We start from the raw sequence: 18,859 nt of genomic DNA, 5'->3' as shown, positions 1-18,859 counted from the left end.
AAAAGTGTACATTTGTAATTTGCATTCCAGAGAGCTGGTTATTTTAAAAATCTCTTTTTGGTTTGGTTGTTTTGTTTTTTTTCCAGCAGTATAGCCAGGTTTCTCTCTTTACTCCCCTTTTCTTCTTCCTTTCTCCTTTCTCCTTTGTTTCCCCTTCTCTTTCTTCCTTTCTCCTTTCTCCTTTCTTTCCTCTCTCCTTTCTCTCTTCTTCCTTTCTCCCTGTTCTCTCCCCCTCCACTTCCTCCTTTTTTTTTCCTCTTCCCTCCTTCCTTTTTTTGGTAAACGCATAAAAATCTGATGTGTTAATGAAAGGAAATTTGGAAAATAGAAAAATTACACCCATAGTGCCCATCAACACAATTTAACTGCTAATATTGTGATGAATTTTCTTCCAATTTTTTTCTATAAATTAATCTTATCCATCTGTTTTCACCATCAGCTTAAATTATTTCATGAACATTTACATGCTATCAAATCCAGTCTATAATAGCTTAGGTTTATTAAATAAAACCCTCACTGGTGTATGCTCTTTAAATCTCTTGCTCTCAACAAACTTACAAAGATAAGTATTTTTCTTGAAGAATGAAGAAACTTAGATTCAAAGAGCTTAACTAACGTAATTAACAGAACTAATATGTGATATTCCTGGGATTCCAAACCAGAGTGAACAGCAGACGATGTACTCTGAGCTTTTCATGGTTGCATAATAGATTCTGTTTTGAATCTTTGGATTCTGTTAGAAAGGTCCCTGCTCAGCTGTCACTCTATCAAGAGAGAACTTTCCTGACCACCCATTTTTGAAAAGCTACATTGTATTCTACCCTAACCCTACCTAATTTTTTTTAAGTGCTAATCACTGTCTGATATAGTAAATGTTTGTTTCACTGTTTCTTCCCTCTCCACTGTCTTATTAGAATGTAAGAGTCATGGGGCTCAGTCGGATAAGCCTTTGGCTCAGGTCTTGATTCCAGGGTCCTGGGATGCAGCCTTGCTCAGCAGGGAGCCTGCTTCTCCCTCTCCCTCTGCCTGTTGCTCCTCCTGCTGTCCTCCTGTCACATGAAGAAATTAAAAATAAATAAATAAATAATAATGTAAGAGTCATGTGTAAAAGATTTGGTCTGTTTGTTCATTGTTGTATCCCCCACTATGTAGAACCATGGCATGACACTCCAGAGGTGTATTTGTTGAATGATTCAATGACCTCGCCTTTAGGTTACCTTTGCATAAATTCTGATTTTCTAAATCAGCCTCCATTAGGACTGACAGACTGCACTAATCACATGATCTGTGCTTTCCTCTGTAAATCACAAAACTGATGCTGCTGAGGTGTCTGGGGCACTCCACACTTCTGTACCCTGCAGTGACACTGCCTGTCTACCAAGAGCCAGCTTCTTATCTAGACTGGTTTATGCCACTTGTTGTAATTACATAATTTAATTAAATATTATGTGACTAATTATGAGTTTGAAAAGACATATGCTTCTGTAACAACCAGGATGAATGCTTTGAAAAACTCAAATGGACAAAAGTTGCTCTGAAATAAGTATATGCCTCACATCTATAATAGATAAAAATAATAAAAATATACTTTGTAAGCACTTAAAGAAATCAGATTGTTTGCAATTTCTAGCTCTGTTTTAGATAAACAAATATTGAATAATGTCTTAATAACAAATATGAAACTGCAGTGGAGACTGATAAATGTATATTTTTAGTTTAAAGTTAAAATGATTAAAGGTAGTAGGTATCATTTTTATGATTGCTTTGATACCTGACTTTTAAAAATTTTTTTTTTTTTACTTTTAAGATTAATCAATTACTACTTCTATAGGAAAAGAAAGGTTCACCATTTGGAATGAAACTCAGCATTCTTAGTGTGCCAGAGAAAATTTCTAGGTGGTTTTGTTATTTCAATAACTTCATAATAAATTCAATAATAATAGTGCTAATTCATTTCCCTTCAGGGAATAATTGCTTGTGAGCTGAGGCATGATTTCCTCTGTAGCAGAATGTGAACTTCAGAAGGACAGGGACTTTGTTTTGTTCGTGGCTCTATTTACAGTGTGTACAGTACCTGGTGTATTAATTAGGTATTGAGTGGATAGATGAATGGTTCTAAAGGATGTATGTTTTTTGTAGAAAGAAATGTGCATTTTGCAATAATACCATTAGATTTGTAGCAAAAAGAAAAGTACTTTCAAATTATTCACTGATGATCAAATTAAATTAAAACATACTACTTTCTATAATATATATGAATTTGTTTCTCTCTTCAGGGAAAGTATTGAAATACAGGAACCTCAGTGCTCCCATTGTGGTGGTTAAGAAATAAGGAAGTGTTTGGATTCACTTACAAGCTCTAAAACTTCCTAACTGTGGCCTTGGTCAAGTTGCTTTATTCTGTATCTCCATTTCCTGGTCTGTAAAATGGGGATAAGCATAGGTTGTTACAGGCACTGAAGGGGTTCATATATGTGAAGTGTGTAGAGAGTGCCTGCCAAGCTATTAAGCACTCAGTAAATGATAGTTATTATACTGAGTTATACCTGAGTTTGACTCCTGACCTGTTATTTTTCTGTGTGACTTGGGCAAATTACTCAAGAAAACAGGTCAGAGTGGTTAGATGATCTGTAAGGCAAGAGAGAGAGTGTGTATACACATGCATATGAACATAAACATGGGGATTTTTAAGCAAGAAAATGTGTGTCAAGGGCTCAACTCAATTAAGTACTTTATAAATGTTAGTAAACACACATACAAACCCCAACATACTATACTATGAGAAAGGGTTTTCATTTACTTACCTAAAAATGTTTTACAATTGGAATAATTAAAAAAAAAAATCCTCTTTATTTAGAAACAGACTCTCTTGCCCTTGCCATTTCGGTAAGTTTTTCTCATAAATTAGGGAGATTTTCTTTAATCTTATAAGGAAGTTTAAAGTGGGTTTCAGAATTAAGACAGATAAATGAATTTTGATCTGGATGAGGTATGAAACTCGAGCACAAGTACTACACTGTAGTTGTTGGTTTGATGGCTTCTTTCCAGTATTTGAAGCCTTCAGGGAGAGCAGGTTTTGGGCTAAGTATGCTGGGCTCCAAGGGGAGGGCTGGTCTTCCTTTATGCAGGGGATGCAGCTTCTTCCCCACGTTCTGGTCCCAGACCTTACTGAGACCTCGCCTTGCTATTCCTGGCCATATTAGCGCCGGCTGACGTCGCTGGGGCTCGAAGCAGCCCAGCCACCAGCTATATTAAGGAACTTAGCCTATGAGAATTCAGAAAGCAGAAACCATCCTCTGCCACTGATGTCAGACTAGACATTTTTCCCCTGTTGGTAATGATAGTTTAGAACAGCTCTCTGCTCCTTACATATTCTGCACTGGATTTTGCTCAGCTAAGACTTGAAGAGAGGAGTTTCCCTTCTCTAGGAGCCATGTGGATGATGGAAATGTGACAGCGAAATATTTGTGTACCCGGTGCACACGAACTTCACCATTTCTTTGATTATTGCAGCATGTGTTACAGAGCCACTGCTGCCCATTTGCAGCCTAATGTGTTTATTACAGTCTTCCCAATGGCATCTTGAAGTGTCTTTCAGCTAAAAAATTCATGAGTATTATTGGCTTTCAGTCAGAAAATGGAATATGTCTTCTAGTTACTGTCTAATATACCACTTTAAGGCCATTATACAAAAGTAAATCTAAAAGCATATTGAAAAGGAAGGAATTTTTTAGCTTAAACATTTGTTTATACAATATACTACTTTTCTGTGGAGTAAGAAACAGCATGAAGGAAGGTAGGTGCTGAAGCCATTTTACTCAGGGAATAGTACAGAGCTGCAGGCTGTTCTCTTCTTTAATCCCATCTCTAGCTGTAAACTGTTAGTATTTTATTATTGAAAAATCATACCCTAATAACAGTACTTCGTGTTCAGCTACTGCAGTCAATGAAAAATTCAAGCGTAAAGTTGCTCAAAACTGTTGAAGTTAAACTGAGAATTTGTTTCCAAATAAGATGCCTTTTGTTCTGTATTTATGTGAAGTGAGTTTCCTAATACTTTACAGTTTAACTGTTGTCGCCGTTATGAATTAACATGCAGTCTTACAATTTTGAATCTGTAGATACATACTGTAATGTGAGAGGCAAATTAATATTGTGTGAAAAGCAAGAAGCAATATAGCATCTTGTAAAGATGAAGTTAAAAGTGCTCTTATGGCCTAGTTAAAAAGGGCTATAACACTTTAATAAAAATAATATACCCTTGACTAGCTGCAGTTTATTTTTGAAATACTGTATAGCCTCTTCTGCTACTTGTTAAACGCATTAATTGTTTTGCCAGTGGAAAGAAAAAGTTTGATTTTTCTGCGTGCTCTCATCCCTGCACTTAGTAAATCTACACAACTTATATTTGCATGTGTGATGTTCCTTTGTTTGCTTATTTATATGAAGCAACAGTATATCCTTGCATAATCTGTATATTTATTGCAGAGAATATTCATTTAATTCTTGCCAAGAGTTGAGGTCTTGCCAAAATAATGTTTGCTTTGGGTGATTTTGTCCACTTGACACTTTGAAAAGAGGTATTTCCCCTCCTCCTTCTATTCGGTGTTTTTTATCTCTGTATCAGCTTACTGACTTCCAAGGTCTGGCCATTCTCTACTTTCGGTCTTTCTCAGGCATCTACACCCAAAAGCACATTTAGTATTTTTGAGCATTAGATACTGTTTTCTTTTTGGCTTATCAGAAAGTAGCCCAGAAATTGTTCTTTCTAAAGGAAAGGGATCCCTCCCAGAACACAGTATACTTTAAGGGAAAAAAATGTTTCAAGTTTAGAATGAGCAAATGTTTTTCACTTGTGATAAAGAAATAGTGAATGCATTGTTCCCTGCTGAGGTGGGCTCCTGAAAAGATTCTCCTTTCATAATAGAACAAATAGAAAAGCATTTTGGTGAAGCTTTATATACAGTTGCAATATTACTTGAGTATTTCTTAGTCTTACAAAGTATATGAAGAATCAGACTACAGAATATACAGCAATGTCATATATCTCTGTAGAGAGAGTTCAGAAAGAACCTTGGAAGCTATAGAAGCCTTTCTGGTCTCATATCAAGAGCTTGATGATTTATCAGGTATCGGCTCCTCTTGTAGGCGTTGATAAGAGAAGTTGTTTCAACAGCTCTTTGTATATCAATTCATTATAAACTTAATCGCAAAGTAAGGAATTTCAGAGAGGGTCTAACTTAAAAAATATTTCTTGGAACTAGTAGTAAAGAGATCTGATGTTGATCACTTATTATGTTTGGATTTCAGCAACACTGTTATCCTTATTTATTCTCTAACTGAATTTGTTCCACATATAATAAATCTGACAGTTTTACAGGCCTTGTTTGGAAGATGGCCAGTACTGATGAAAGATAAAATGCACATTATCGTTTGCATGAAGTCTGGATAATTAACTGGCTTTAATGGTATGAGACTACTGTGAGCAACAGCTTTGGTACCTGATGAGTTATATTGATTAATTTCATGAACGAAGAGTACAGGTTTTGTGTTTAGGCTTAACATTCCATTTTGCTTTCTGTCCTTAGGCTAAGGCTGTAACTGGCATTGTTCACCCCTCCTGGAATATTGTTACTTTAAAAAAAAAAAAAAAAAGGCAAGCCTTAATTCTGGTGGTTGTAACATCTTTTATCATCTAGTTTATACAAGTTGGTATCAGAGGATGTAAGGGAGGCGGTCCTGTCACAGTGGGAGCAGGACTATTGTTTGTTGCAGATAACAAGAATGGACAAATTGAAACTCCTTTTCCAAACTTGTTCGTTCACAGCCCCCCACATCTGGTAGAAACTGGCTTGTTCTCAATGACTGTAATTACCATCAGATATGACCCAAGAGTTTACTTGTGTCATTTTCAGTTTTTGTCATTTACATTGAACAGTTTCAGAATTGAGAGTGAAATGCTGGAGAATTTTAATTTCATGCGAATATTGAAAACGTGCGGAAATTTTAAGAAACTTACTAATTTAGGCCCACTTACAAAATAAAATAAGGTTTCTAAACCTTCAGTGCTGCCCTTTATTTTTCATCCCTTACCCTTTTATTGGGAATGGATTTTTAACTTTGATCTACAGAAATGCATTAAAACTCATCTATCCATAGAGTTTATTTTAGATTATTTTTCTGTGCCTAAGTGTACACTAGTAGTCATAAATCTATGTATCAAATCTATCATTGTATTGCTGGTTTTTCTCTGTGTCACTTTGAGTGGGAGAAAAAATGAACTCACCTAGCCCTAGCACATGTTCCAGTGTGAAATACTTACACTTGCTGCCAGCTGATCCTCACCTAGGGCATGAAGAGTATCAGTCAGAGTCCTCTAGATTAGAGCACCACACTTCTCTTCTTTGAGCACCTCATTAATGAGGCTCACTGTTATTTATTTGGTTCATCCACTAAAGACCAGGGCAGAAATCCACACATCTGCTCCAGAATTTCATATACTTCTTCTGGCCCTGTGGCAGGCAAGAAAGAGACTTCCAGGAGCCAACTACTTGCCACCCATCAGCACCACCACCCTTCTCCTTTCTAGGCTTCAGCCCTAAATTTGTTTGCTTGCTTGCTTGCTTGCTTGCTTGCTTGCTTGCTTGCTTCCTTCCTTCCTTCCTTCCTTCCTTCCTTCCTTCCTTCCTTTTTCCCTTTTTTTCCTTTCTTTCTTGTCTTTTTTCCCCTGGTTCATGAGCAGTAGTTCAAAGGGGAGCATCCCCAGCCTAATGGCCATGACTGGCAGAGTGCATCCACCTGTCCCTACTTCCTACAGACCCCCTCTTTTTTTCTTTCCTTTGGCGGTTTACAGGTTGGTTGGCAGTGTGTACTGGGCATACATAGCCCTAGGAAAATTGCTCAGAAAAGTGGACATATGGGGTAGACACAGAAAAATAAGAAGCAAGGAAATTCATAAAGATAATTTTTGTTTTATTTTGAGGAAATGTGTTTAAGATACCATCACATAATAATAAAAGAGAAAACTTAGCCCATAAATAACTTAAAGAGGAAATTAATGATGTTTTAAAGTTACAAATAGAGTGGTTTGTGAGCCAGTATTGAGTAGACACAAATATAAACAATCTGCTCAAATGGTTTTCTATACTTAGACCAGAAATTATTAGCTTCTTGCTTTTGCTCCTTATCTCCTTCTAGCCCTTTAGTTGACATATATCAGTTCTGCCCCCTCATACAACATTATAATTATTAGTATATATATATATTGGGATATTTAAGAGAGATGATGGCTGAAGCTAATGTTAAATCCCAAAACTGAGGATCGATTTAAGTAAGATAATCACTAATATATTGTCTTTTGAAAAGCTTTCTAATCTTTCTGATTGTACTGTATTTTTAAATATAAATAGTGATACCTTGTGGGGGGGGCAAGTAGCCGTTTTCATCAACAGACTTAATCCATGTAACTGCTGTATAGGGCATTTTGTTGAATATTGAGTGTTACATTTTGATGATAAAAATTTACTTGGGGATCCCTGGGTGGCGCAGCGGTTTGGCGCCTGCCTTTGGCCCAGGGCGCGATCCTGGAGACCCAGGATCGAATCCCACATCGGGCTCCCGGTGCATGGAGCCTGCTTCTCCCTCTGCCTGTGTCTCTGCCTCTCTCTCTCTCTCTCTATGTGACTATTATGAATAAATAAAAATTAAAAAAAAAATAAATAAATAAAAATAAATAAAAATTTACTTGAATTTTTACGAAACATAGAATACTGTTTCCACAGTGAAATTCCTGGAGGTTCATTTGTGGAAAGCTTACTTAGATTGGATGGGTAATGTTTTTCCTTACACTCTCATGAGTGAAACCGTGAGAATCCAAGTTTGCAGAGAAATAGTGAGAAGGAATGTGCATCAGTATCATCTGCGTAGGGTTTTGGTGTTGAGGTTTTTGCTTCTCCGTTGTCCTCTTCTACCTCTTGTGATGCCCTGGCCCCCTTCCTCACCCTTAGAACTCCAACCGTCCTCAGGCCAGCTCAGTGTGCCCGTATCCCAGCCAGCAAAGTGTTCTTTCTTGGACCTTCCAGTACTCGGGAGTATGCACCAGTTACACGATATCTTTACCGAGTTTACCTATTGCATTTTTTCCCATGTACAGATGTGTCTCCCCTCTTACGTTGTGTTCATCTTGAGAGCATCATTCCTCCTTGTGCTTCTCGAGCACCGAGCCTGACTCATACCAGCAAGCAGTCTTTGAATGAATGGATAAATGAACGAATGAATGGAGAGTCCCGCACAGAAACACATGCAATCCATATCTTGCTGCTTCTCCCTTCTGACCTGTGCTTATGTGATCACTGGAAGAATGGCTTATTTGATGAGACCTTTGCCATAACGTCTCCATTAAGAGTACGAGTGTGTAACCCTGTGTACAAATATCCCAGCTCTGGCATTTGCTAAACTGCTTAACTCCCCTGGGCTGGAGATGCTAATGACTGTCCCCACTGAACAGAAAAGGCAAGTAAGCCATGAGAGGTAACTTCTTAAGGTCCCACAACTAACCAAGTGGTAGAGCTTGGACATGGATTACATAAATGCAGCTTCTCTCCCCAGTTGCCTCTCCTAGTCTGTTTTGATGATTAAATCAAGTCCAAAAATTGCTTAGTGTGAAGTAAATGCTAAATGAATAACTAAATACAGATTATATTTTATTATCAGCCCCAAACTGTGCCCACAGTACAGGACCTTGGGACTTGGCTACATTACTCCCACCGGCAGGAAGCTCAGGCATTAGCTTTCAGAATTGTCCCCTCCTATGCGATAGCTTTCAGAATTGTCCCCTCCTATGCGACCTCTGGAATATCATGTGTGATTGGTGCAGCCTACCTCGATTGATACAGTGTTTCTTCATCCTCCTTACACATGACTGAAAAAAATTAATTTCTCTGCACTCTTGGATCAGAGGTGTGACCAGAAGAAGTGATTGTAGGGAGCCCGAGCATCTGGATTACACGGAGGGAAGGCTGGGCAGTGTGATAGGTATGTGGCGGTGATACAGTGATGGGTCTTGGGTGGTGTTTTCTTAGCCCACCTTCCTCTTTGTCCTTGCTCTTGATGAACCTGTTACTCTGACATCTTTCTTAAGTCTTTGACCTTCCACTGTCTGGCCTTTCCGTCTGATTTTTCCAATCTACAGAAAGTAAAGGAGGGTGAAGGTGACTTTTAGAAGCCTGGGAGATGGAAGGAAGGGGGAAGTAGCATAGAACTGGATGGAACTCTAAGAAAGACTTTTAAATGCTGACTTAGTCTTTTTAGGCAGCATTTTTTTTTCTTTTGCTAAGCAGTTATTAAGCACCTTGTGCTTAAACGACCACACCATCTCCCCTCAGCATCTTTGTTGTAGTCCCTTTGTCTAGTTCTCTAGAACTTAAACCTCTATCATTCTGTTCTTTGTGTATTTAAATATTATTTTGATTTTACTAATGATGGCGAATGGGAACACACTGATTCCCTTGCTATATAACCTTTCATTTTCTTATTGGAAGGAATTCAGGAAGCAGGAGCCAGTAATTGGCCTCCTTCATAGGGTCAATAATGTTCCCTGCAGGATTTTTTTGTTTCTTTTTTGTTTTGTTTTGTTTTTTTTTAGTATATTTTAAGACCTTGGGTGATAGCAGCTAGAATTAGCCGAGGGAGGGAGCATCAGGAGCGGCAGGATGTGAGAGAGGAAACCACCGAGGGGAGGTGGGGTGGTGTGCTCTGGAAGGCGAGCTGCAGGGGAGAGCGGGCTGGGAGGGCGGAGCAGCCGCAGCTGCCGCAGGGGTGGAGGGAACGGGAGACTCCACGGGGAGGCGCGAACATCCTCCCTTTGGGGAGCGTTGCTTATGGAGGCCTTGTGCGGGGGCCCGGACCAGCGGGTCAGACGTAGCCCAGCGGATTTGGAAACATTCAACTTAGTGGTGGGGCACTGCCTCTTCCCAGAGCCGTCTGTCATGGGTGAGCTATTGCAGCACAGACTTCACATTGGCCAACCCCAAACAGAGACTGGGAGGAGCCCCTTACAACACCTGTAGTTTCCCCATGGTGCAAGATCACTCCTGAAACTGAAGGCTGGCTGCAGAAACCCTGGGGCCAGCCGGCTGTAGTTCATGGTGCTGCTGAAACACAACGCCTGCTTAAAGAGTCTGGGCCCAAGGAGGTAGGCTTGTTTGCTTTTGAAACGTGAACCTTTACATATACTTCACTTTTAAACAAGGTCAGAAAAAATTGAGCCCTTTCATTAACAGTGACATGTGCATATTAATCAAAACAATGTGTTAATAAGTATTGTCAAATTTCTGATTGAAGTTCAAGTTCTTTAATTGTTGGTAAATTGATCTGGCACTTTATCATCAGCTCCATTCTCTCCCCCCCTTTCTTGTTTTTAGTTGCTGATATGTGTTCAAGATGAGTGGGATGGGAGAAAATACCTCTGACCCATCCAGGGCAGAGACAAGAAAGCGCAAGGAATGTCCTGACCAGCTTGGACCCAGGTTAGATTCTTGCCGAGAAACAGAATCAGTGCTGCCTGTGAAAGCCACATATGCATGCTTCTTTAATATTTTAGCATTGACTTGACACCTAATCGAAATACTGTTTGTTATTTCTCCTTTAGCAGTTAAACCTTTGAATATGTATCATTTAGCTTACATTTTGGTTATGCTAATCAGTTGCAGGGTTTGTTATTCTTTTATAAGAAGATGAAAGCTATATGCTCCTTCTGATGTCTCCTGTGTACTTGACTATTAAAGCAGGTTTATTATATAATTTTGAGTCTTCTATATTTTTTCTGTTAGATTCACAGGATGTCGTAAAGACAAGAAGATCCCATAGTAGAATTTGCTGTTAATTTTACACTGAGTTTTACTTTTATTTATTAGCATTTTTTGAGTTGGTGACAAAAGATTGTGCCCTTCAGTGAATAAAACAAGTAATTTAAAGCAAGTTCCGTGTCATATATTATGGATGGAAGTGTTAGTTGTTTTCATCTCCATGCAGGATAGTTTACAGTATCTAGTAAAATTATAAATGCATATCCTCTTTGAACTAGCAGTCCACTTCTAGGAATTTTCCAGCAGTATACTTTCACACATGTAAAATGGTAGACACTTGAGTTTACTTACTACAGCATTATTTAATAATTGCAGAAGATTAAGAAAAACCCAAAAGTTTGTAGGGAACTATCTAAACAGCTATGATACCTCCATAACCTGGAATACAATATAGCTATGGAAAAGGAATGAAGACACTTAATGGATTGCTATAAAAAGAATCTCTTAAGAATATTGTTACAGAGAAAAGTTTTTTTTTTTTTAAGATTTTATTTATTTATTCATGAGAGACAGAGAGAGAGAGAGGCAGAGATACAGACAGAGGGAGAAGCAGGCTCCATTATCCATGCAGGTAGCCTGATGTGGGACTCCATCCCAGGTGTCCAGGATCACACCCTGGGCTGAAGGTGGCGCTAAACCGCTGAGCCACCCGGGCTGCCCCAGAGAAAAGTTTTGAAGCATGTTTATGGAGTACTACCCTTTGTATAAACCATTTGTTTTAGGATAATTAAGAAATACTTTAGAGTTGTTAATCCATTTTGGGGGATGAGAGCTAGGCTAATAGGGGACAAAGGGAGGAGAGACTTCATTCTTTTGATTACTTATATCATATAAATGATTTTAAAGGTTAAGTAAAAACAGCAGCTTCTATTAAATGGCCTGCAAAAAGATCAGATGAAGAATAACAAGGAAGACGACTAGGAAAAGCCATTAAGACAGGAAGAGAAGGAGAAAGAGCAAAAAATATTTTATATTCCCTTTTCCCCTTTTAGCTGCCAAGCAGAACAAGTCTAGGAAATCACTACTGTGCGCATTCCGGATTCCAACCCTCCACTCCAGTATGTGGCCTCCAGATTCCCCAGTACCTCCTGGCTATCAACACCTTCTGTCTGTCAGACTGCCTGTAATGCTCAGGAGCCCACTCGAGGAGGCAGATGGATAAAGGGGAGGCTGTTCAGTGTAGGGGCTGTTGTTCTCTTACCTGGTGCTGCGCTGGTATCATGTGGCAGTGGAGAATCTCTGAACCCCTCTTGCAAGCGGGCGCTCTTGGGGCTTTGTAACATGGCTCCCCTTTCTCACCTCTTTGTCCTGTGTTTAGTCATCTTGTGGGGGGAGGGTAGAGGGGTCCACAATGGGAACTTGGCTCTTCTGTGCCTTCCAGTCACTCCTTGCCTTTCCCTGTACTTAGTGAGGTAGAATCTAGGAATCAAAATGAGACTAGAAAAACTGCATTCTAGTCCCTGCTCTACCAGTAACTCCCTGGGTGATCTTGAACACACGGTGTGACCACTGTGAAATGTAGAAATTGTGTTCTATCTTAGCTTTATTAGTTTATGAAAATAAAGCTAACACTTAGAGGCAAATAGATGGAAATCTATTATAAACTACAAATTTTTGTCAATTGGTATTATGTACAAATTATACATGAAAAATGCAGAAAACTACATAAACAACCTACTTTTCTTACTTAATGTATTGCTTGAACGTCAGTTAGTGAGCCCTCTATTAAAAGAAAAGGCTATATGCTGTTATCAAAGGGAACTTGATATTTTGTCAAATTGAAATGAGAAGATCTTGCCAATTTTTTTCTCTTCCATTAACTTTTTTAAAACTTGAGCTGAACTTGGACCATTTGTGTATAGTTTACACGTCATTCAGCTTGGACAGTTAACAAATACCCTAGGTCAGTTTCGCTTTTGTTTCTGGCTGGATTGTGGTTTTTTTTGCATTATCTAAAAGATAATGTTTGACTTGGTTACCAACATCCTAAAGAAGTCTATGAAGTTATGGAGATTTATTTTTATCTTTTTATGCTTTGCCAGGAATCCCTGCAGTTTATTTATTCCTATTATAACTAGGTTAAGTTCCCTTTCTTCTTCTAATCTTAAGTACATTAAAAAAATTTTTTAGCATAATCTCCCATACCTTTCTAAAACCTTCCTCTATGTATTCAACAATAAATTTGATGCCTACTTCTGCCAAGTGTTGTATTAAGCACAGTGATGAGCGAATGGTCCTGATCCCTGTCATTGTGAAGCTTACTGTCAGTGGGAGACATGACACAAATTGAACAAATGATCAGACAAGTAAATCTATAGCTACGTACTGGAGTGAGTTTGATTTAAAAACAAAAGTGCAACATTTTTTTTTTCCCAAAGTACTTTCATGTTTATGTAAGTAACTTTTGTTTGCTATCTCTGTATTAGAACTTGTTTAATATGCTTACATTTTTTATAATAGCTTTTTTCAAATTCCATAATAAAAAAACATGTATCTTCTTTTTAGTCCCAAGAGAAGCACTGAGAAACGTAATCGTGAACAGGAAAATAAATATATTGAAGAACTTGCAGAGCTGATTTTTGCAAATTTTAATGATATAGACAACTTTAACTTCAAGCCTGACAAATGTGCAATCTTAAAAGAAACTGTGAAGCAAATTCGTCAGATCAAAGAACAAGGTAAGAGGACTGAATATTTTGGAGAGTTTAGCTGGTTTCTGTTTTTTCATGTGTTGAGAAGTCCCTTTAATCCATTTCTTATGCTTAAATTATTGATGAGGTAATGATGTCACAGTGCAAGATGAATGCAAGTATCACTTGCAGTGGTTTATAAATAGGCTTTATATAAAATTCAGCAATTCCCTAAAGACAGAGGAGACTGAGGTGAGGCAGGGTGATGTAACTTTTCATCTAGTAAAACTCAATTAGGTGCCCACTGATTCTCCTCCCCTACCTTGGAATTTTCATTGCTTGCACAGCAAGTGACTGTCATAATTTGCAAGTAAGGAGGCAACTAAAGATGGAAACCAGAAGTAAGGAAGTGAGCCACCTCCTGTTTCAGCTAGTCAGCATATTTGATTAAGTCTCAGCCTCAACTGGCCACGCCGCTAGATTAGAATTTCATATCCTGAATGACAAGAGATTTGAAAGGCTCAAGCCTCTAGTCAGAATTCTTTTGTGAAGTTGAAACACAGAACATGACAGCTTTCTTCCTGGGGTTTTCTGAGATCATTTTCTGCCTCTCTTCTTTGAAGGAAAAAAAAATTAAGAAAATAATATTTTAAAAAACACATTGGACTTTGTGGTGCCAAAAAAAAAATCAGTATTAGGCAAGTATGAACAGTGTCTGGGTGCTCACAGCCAATATATGCTCCTAAAGTATTCATACGCTACTTTCCTTCAGGGCTAGGGAGATTATTATCGCTTGTAATCTGTTTTTGAATGCATCCCCTCAGTACATTTCTTTTATCTACCTTTTATGTGATACTCAAACGAGGCAGATTTTAGAAAAATAATGTCTTCACCTCTGTAGGTATATGACCTGAAACTTCCCATCTGTCATAAAATCCTAGCTACTCATTTGCATATTATCATCATAGCCTCTTTCATCTTCCTATGTTTACTAGTAAGCTAAGTTTTATATCAAACAGTTTTACAAATGCAGTGCTATCTTCTAAGAACTTAAAAATATACGCATAACATACACAATACAGTTTCTAATACCAGCCTACTCTGAAAATCAGTCTTTTTTTTTTTTTTTTTTTTAAGATTTTATTTATTTATTCATAAGACACAGGCAGAGGGAGAAGCAGGCTCCATGCAGGGAGCCCGATGTGGGACTCGATCCCGGGACTCCAGGATCACGCCCTGGGCCGAAGGCAGGTGCCAAACCACTGAGCCACCCAGGGATTCCTGAAAATCAGTCTTTATTTCCCAATTTCTCCACCAAAATTCCTCTCATTCAGCACTCAGCGTTCAGTGAGTTTCTACTTGCAGTGCCTACCTCAGTCTCCCTTCATCTATTCTTCCCTCTTCTCCCTTTGAGATATGCTGGTTATAAAAAACTCCATTTAATCTCAATTTTGTATCTTTCCAGTTTTTCATATCAGCAAATGGATAGAATAATATTCCTAGGGCTCTTAGGAGAACTAATTGGGTAAAATTTCATTGTGCTTTGAAGTTGCTGTATCTCTAGTTGCTGATATTGCAGTGGAGAAATCAAGCTGCTTGTTTCAGGGTTGCTGAAAATTTTGAACGATACAGTTTTGTGAACGTTGCGTGTTAGGCAGGACTTTTGCACTTTAAAACAGTTATATTTTTTTTACTATCAAGGTCTTGCACAAGGGTTTAAAGTTTTGCAAAACCTTGGTAATTCCCCCTTCAAACTATAAAACACGTTAAGATGTGTCACGCTGGGACTGTGCCATACTTTTACTGAAAGTTTAATCATAAGGCTGCATACCACAACCACCCAAGAAGCAGCAGCAATAAACACCCTGTCATGTCTTATTCTTATAATAATGTTTCTATTAATTTGAAAAGTAATATGTTTTGAAAAGGGAAGCAGAAGTTAAAAACCAAATGAAAAACACAGATGCTCTTTGATGTTCTAATCTAATTTGAAAGATATTTTTTGTTTAATAAATTGTTTTAAAAAAAAAGCAGCAGGACTTCAGGATCAAATCAGACAGAAGCTAGGTATAAATCCTGGATTTTCCACTTACAAACTCTTTTGAACCAGGGCAAATTATTTTCTCTCTCTGAAACTCGTTTCCTCATACAGAATTTAGCAATCACTATATTGAGGTTGTTTGGTTGTTGAAGATATGATGAGCTGTGTAAATGCCCTCAGCAACTACCTGTCACAATGACTGGTTAGGTATTCAATAAATATCTTTTTGGGGACGCCTGGACGGCTCAGTGGTTGAACAGCTGCCTTTGGCTCAGGTCATGATGCCGGGGTCCTGGGATCGAGTCCTGCATCAGGCTCCCCAAAGGGAGCCTGCTTTTCCCTCTGCCTGTCTCTGCCTCTCTCAGTGTGTCTCTCATGAATAAATAAAATCTTTAAAAAATAAAAACATGGGCAGCCCGGGTGGCTCAGCGGTTTAGCACCACCTTCAGTCCAGGGCGTGATCCTGGAGACCCAGGATCAAGTCCCACATCAGGTTCCCTGCATGGAGCCTGCTTCTCCCTCTGCCTGTGTCTCTGCCTCTCTCTCTCTCTCTCTCTCTCTCTCTCTCTCTCTCTCTCATAAACAAATATCTTTTAAAAATAAATAAAAAATAAAAACATAAATATCTCATATTAAACAGAAAGTCACCTTTTCTTCACATGTGCTGGGGTCTTCATTGAGCTCTTCCTTCAGATGGAAAATGGGAAATAAAAATGGTGGGGAAGTGGGTGATGAATGTCCTTTCCTATAGGGTGATTTGAAGACAGTAAAATTTTCTGATGCCAGAGAACTCTGTATAGCCTTTGCAAACCACACCCTTGCCAGCTCTGTTTTGGGCCGTCTTGATTGTCTCCGTGGTTGAGAGCCAGCTGTGGTTTAAGAGCGACACATAAGTCAGGCCCAAGCCCTTCTCTCTCATTCTTCGTGCCTAACAGATCCCCCTTTCAGTTTTATAAATAAAGTCCATCCATCATCTTTATGACGTTTCCAAACTTCATTTGTATTTCAGTCACAGGTCTCAAACTGAATGAAATCATAATTGTGCTAGAGAAGCGAAACTGGATTGCTTGAGGTGCCTCACTCTAGAATCCACATGGGGAAAGCCGGGCTTATAATCAGGGCATCCTCCAGTGTCAGGCTCAGGTACATGAGCCAGGCATGCTGGACTCTTTCTCTCAAGTCTTGTCTGTCCTCACCTGTTCCTCAAGTTCCCATTCATTTTGCAAATAGAAGAAAGGATATTTTTAAATGGCCTAAAGGACGGGATTTGGAGGGAGAATTAGCAGCTATGTAAATAAGCAGGCATCCTCCTGCGGATAGCACCTTACAGGCACACGTTGGCCGGGGGCTGGCCCCCCGGGGGCATGCACACTGCGGCGGACCTTGCAGAAGCAGAGCAGAGAGATAGGAGTGCGTACTTAAACCGGACACTAGCTTAGGTCATGAACCTGGGGTCCTGGGATCGAGTCCCACATCAGGCTCCCTGCCCAGCCAAGAGCCTGCTTCTCCCTATCTGCCACTTCCCCTGCTTGTGCACACTCTCTCTTTCTCTCTGTCAAATAAATGGATAAAATCTTTTAAAAATTCTTTTTAAAATAAAACGGTAGTGTAAAGTGACAAACATTTAGGGGAGTACCAAAAACACATCTCTACTTCCCTGTTTACAGTAACATCTCCTGTGTTAACCCCAATTTAGGCATAATTTTTGTTTTTTTTTTTTTCTTAAAATACTAATTTTAAATGATTTTATTATTTAGAAAATATTTGTTGCTTCATTTAAAACTAGTGAAACATATTTGAATACAGGATGTATTTATCAGTTAATAGAGAATTGGTTTCAACCTTTCATTATTGTTTTTCTACAAGTAGTTTTGATGAGTGAATAACAAGAATGAAAAGGTGCACATTTCAAAAATCTGTATTGGTACAAGTTAGATTTGGGGGGACTTTTCATGTTGAAGCAGGCTGTCTGAAAGACTGTCCTGGTTTCTCATTGTGATTAATGATACAGGCTTTAAAAAAAATATTTAAAAAATTCAATTTGCCAATATATAGTACAACACCCAGTGCTCATCTCATCAAGTGCCCTCATTAGTGCCTGTCACCCAGTACAGTTTTGATTTTCATGCCATTTTGAGAACATTGGAATTCCAGGTTGCTTTTATACTTATGAATTTTCTCTAATTATGAAAATAACTTAAAAAATAAGTAGTTTGAGAGAAGATGAGGACCAGTGGTGTGCTAGAGTCAACTCATATCAACCAATGAAACCCAGTTTTTCAGTTTCAAGAATTTTTGAGCCAATTGTTGAGTACAGCCATCATTAAAAATTATACAGACTTTAAATGATATTTAGAAAGGCAAGGAAGACTAAAATTTATCATTTTCTAATTATACTACTGCATTTTGCCATTATCTATGCACTAGAGGCTCTTTGTGCCTTGTATCTATTTCCATGATAGATATACTATGTATGGTGGCTACTCTGCATGTCTTCCTAAGTCCACATTCAGGTTATATTTGAAATCAGCCTTGGTGACAGTGTTGACACCCTGCAAATCTGATAAACTCTATAAATCAAAGCTTGATTTTTTTTTTTTTTTGTCTTCTTAGCTGTCATTTTAGACTTAAAAAGTAAGGGAGATTTTTTGGGGGGGATGAGAAAATGTTAATAATTACCAGCTGACATTTTTTAAACCATCTGACATTTTAACATTAAGTAGCTGTTAATGCATACACAAAAGAGAATATTCAGTTTAGCAAAAAAAAAAGTCACTCACAGATTGACAATTATATTTCTACATACAGCATCTTCATACATTTTCATTATTTCACTTTTGTCTTACTCATTAACTTAAGTGAAAACTTCAACCAATATTCACATTGGAACTATTTTTCATCTATTATAACCAGAAGTTGGTTGCAATACAAGGATTTGGCAAAAATAGAAGTATTCTGTAAGAATCAGTTGGCTATATGGAATGGACAAGAATGTTGTATTATCATTTATAGATTATATGCTGCACATCCTTTATACTAGTTAAATTTGTAGTAAACCTCATGATGCTTACTACTTTCCCCCCCAAGAGCTGGGTTTTTAAGCATTTCCCAGTACGCCACTTGCAACCATGGAAGTGGGCAGGTTGTATTATAAATGTAGGTGAGAAAAAAAATGTAGGTGAGTCAGTATTCATAAACTAACAGGATTATTTAAGGATTCAAGAAAACAGTAATGGAAACAACCTGGTTCTAGCCCACAAAAGTTAATGTGGTGAGCCTGTTAAAATTTAGTTTTTCTTTCTTATTCTTTTTTACGCATGTTA

General features: G+C 38.3%; 1 protein-coding gene across 14 annotated transcripts in view; it reads left to right on the top strand.

The window, feature by feature from the left end:
- The window catches only part of NCOA2 (nuclear receptor coactivator 2), a 293,591-nt gene that overhangs the window by 172,516 nt on the left and 102,216 nt on the right, over positions 1–18,859 (top strand). For 12 of the 14 annotated variants that reach the window (XM_025477948.3, XM_049103802.1, XM_049103804.1 and 9 more), the window contains 2 exons: positions 10,422–10,526; positions 13,371–13,543. In XM_025477948.3, coding sequence (XP_025333733.1) covers positions 10,441–10,526; positions 13,371–13,543 — 259 coding nt within the window. In that variant the 5' untranslated portion in view covers positions 10,422–10,440. Of the gene's footprint in view, positions 1–8,883; positions 9,034–9,975; positions 10,193–10,421; positions 10,527–13,370; positions 13,544–18,859 lie in introns of those variants that run through there. The other 2 variants (XM_049103799.1, XM_049103798.1) reach the window with 2 other exon arrangements.

Source organism: Canis lupus, chromosome 29 (assembly GCF_003254725.2).
Source record: "Canis lupus dingo isolate Sandy chromosome 29, ASM325472v2, whole genome shotgun sequence".
Taxonomy (NCBI): Eukaryota; Metazoa; Chordata; class Mammalia; order Carnivora; family Canidae; genus Canis; species Canis lupus.
Note: the sequence above shows the minus strand (reverse complement) of the source record. Positions and strands in the feature narration are given on the sequence as shown.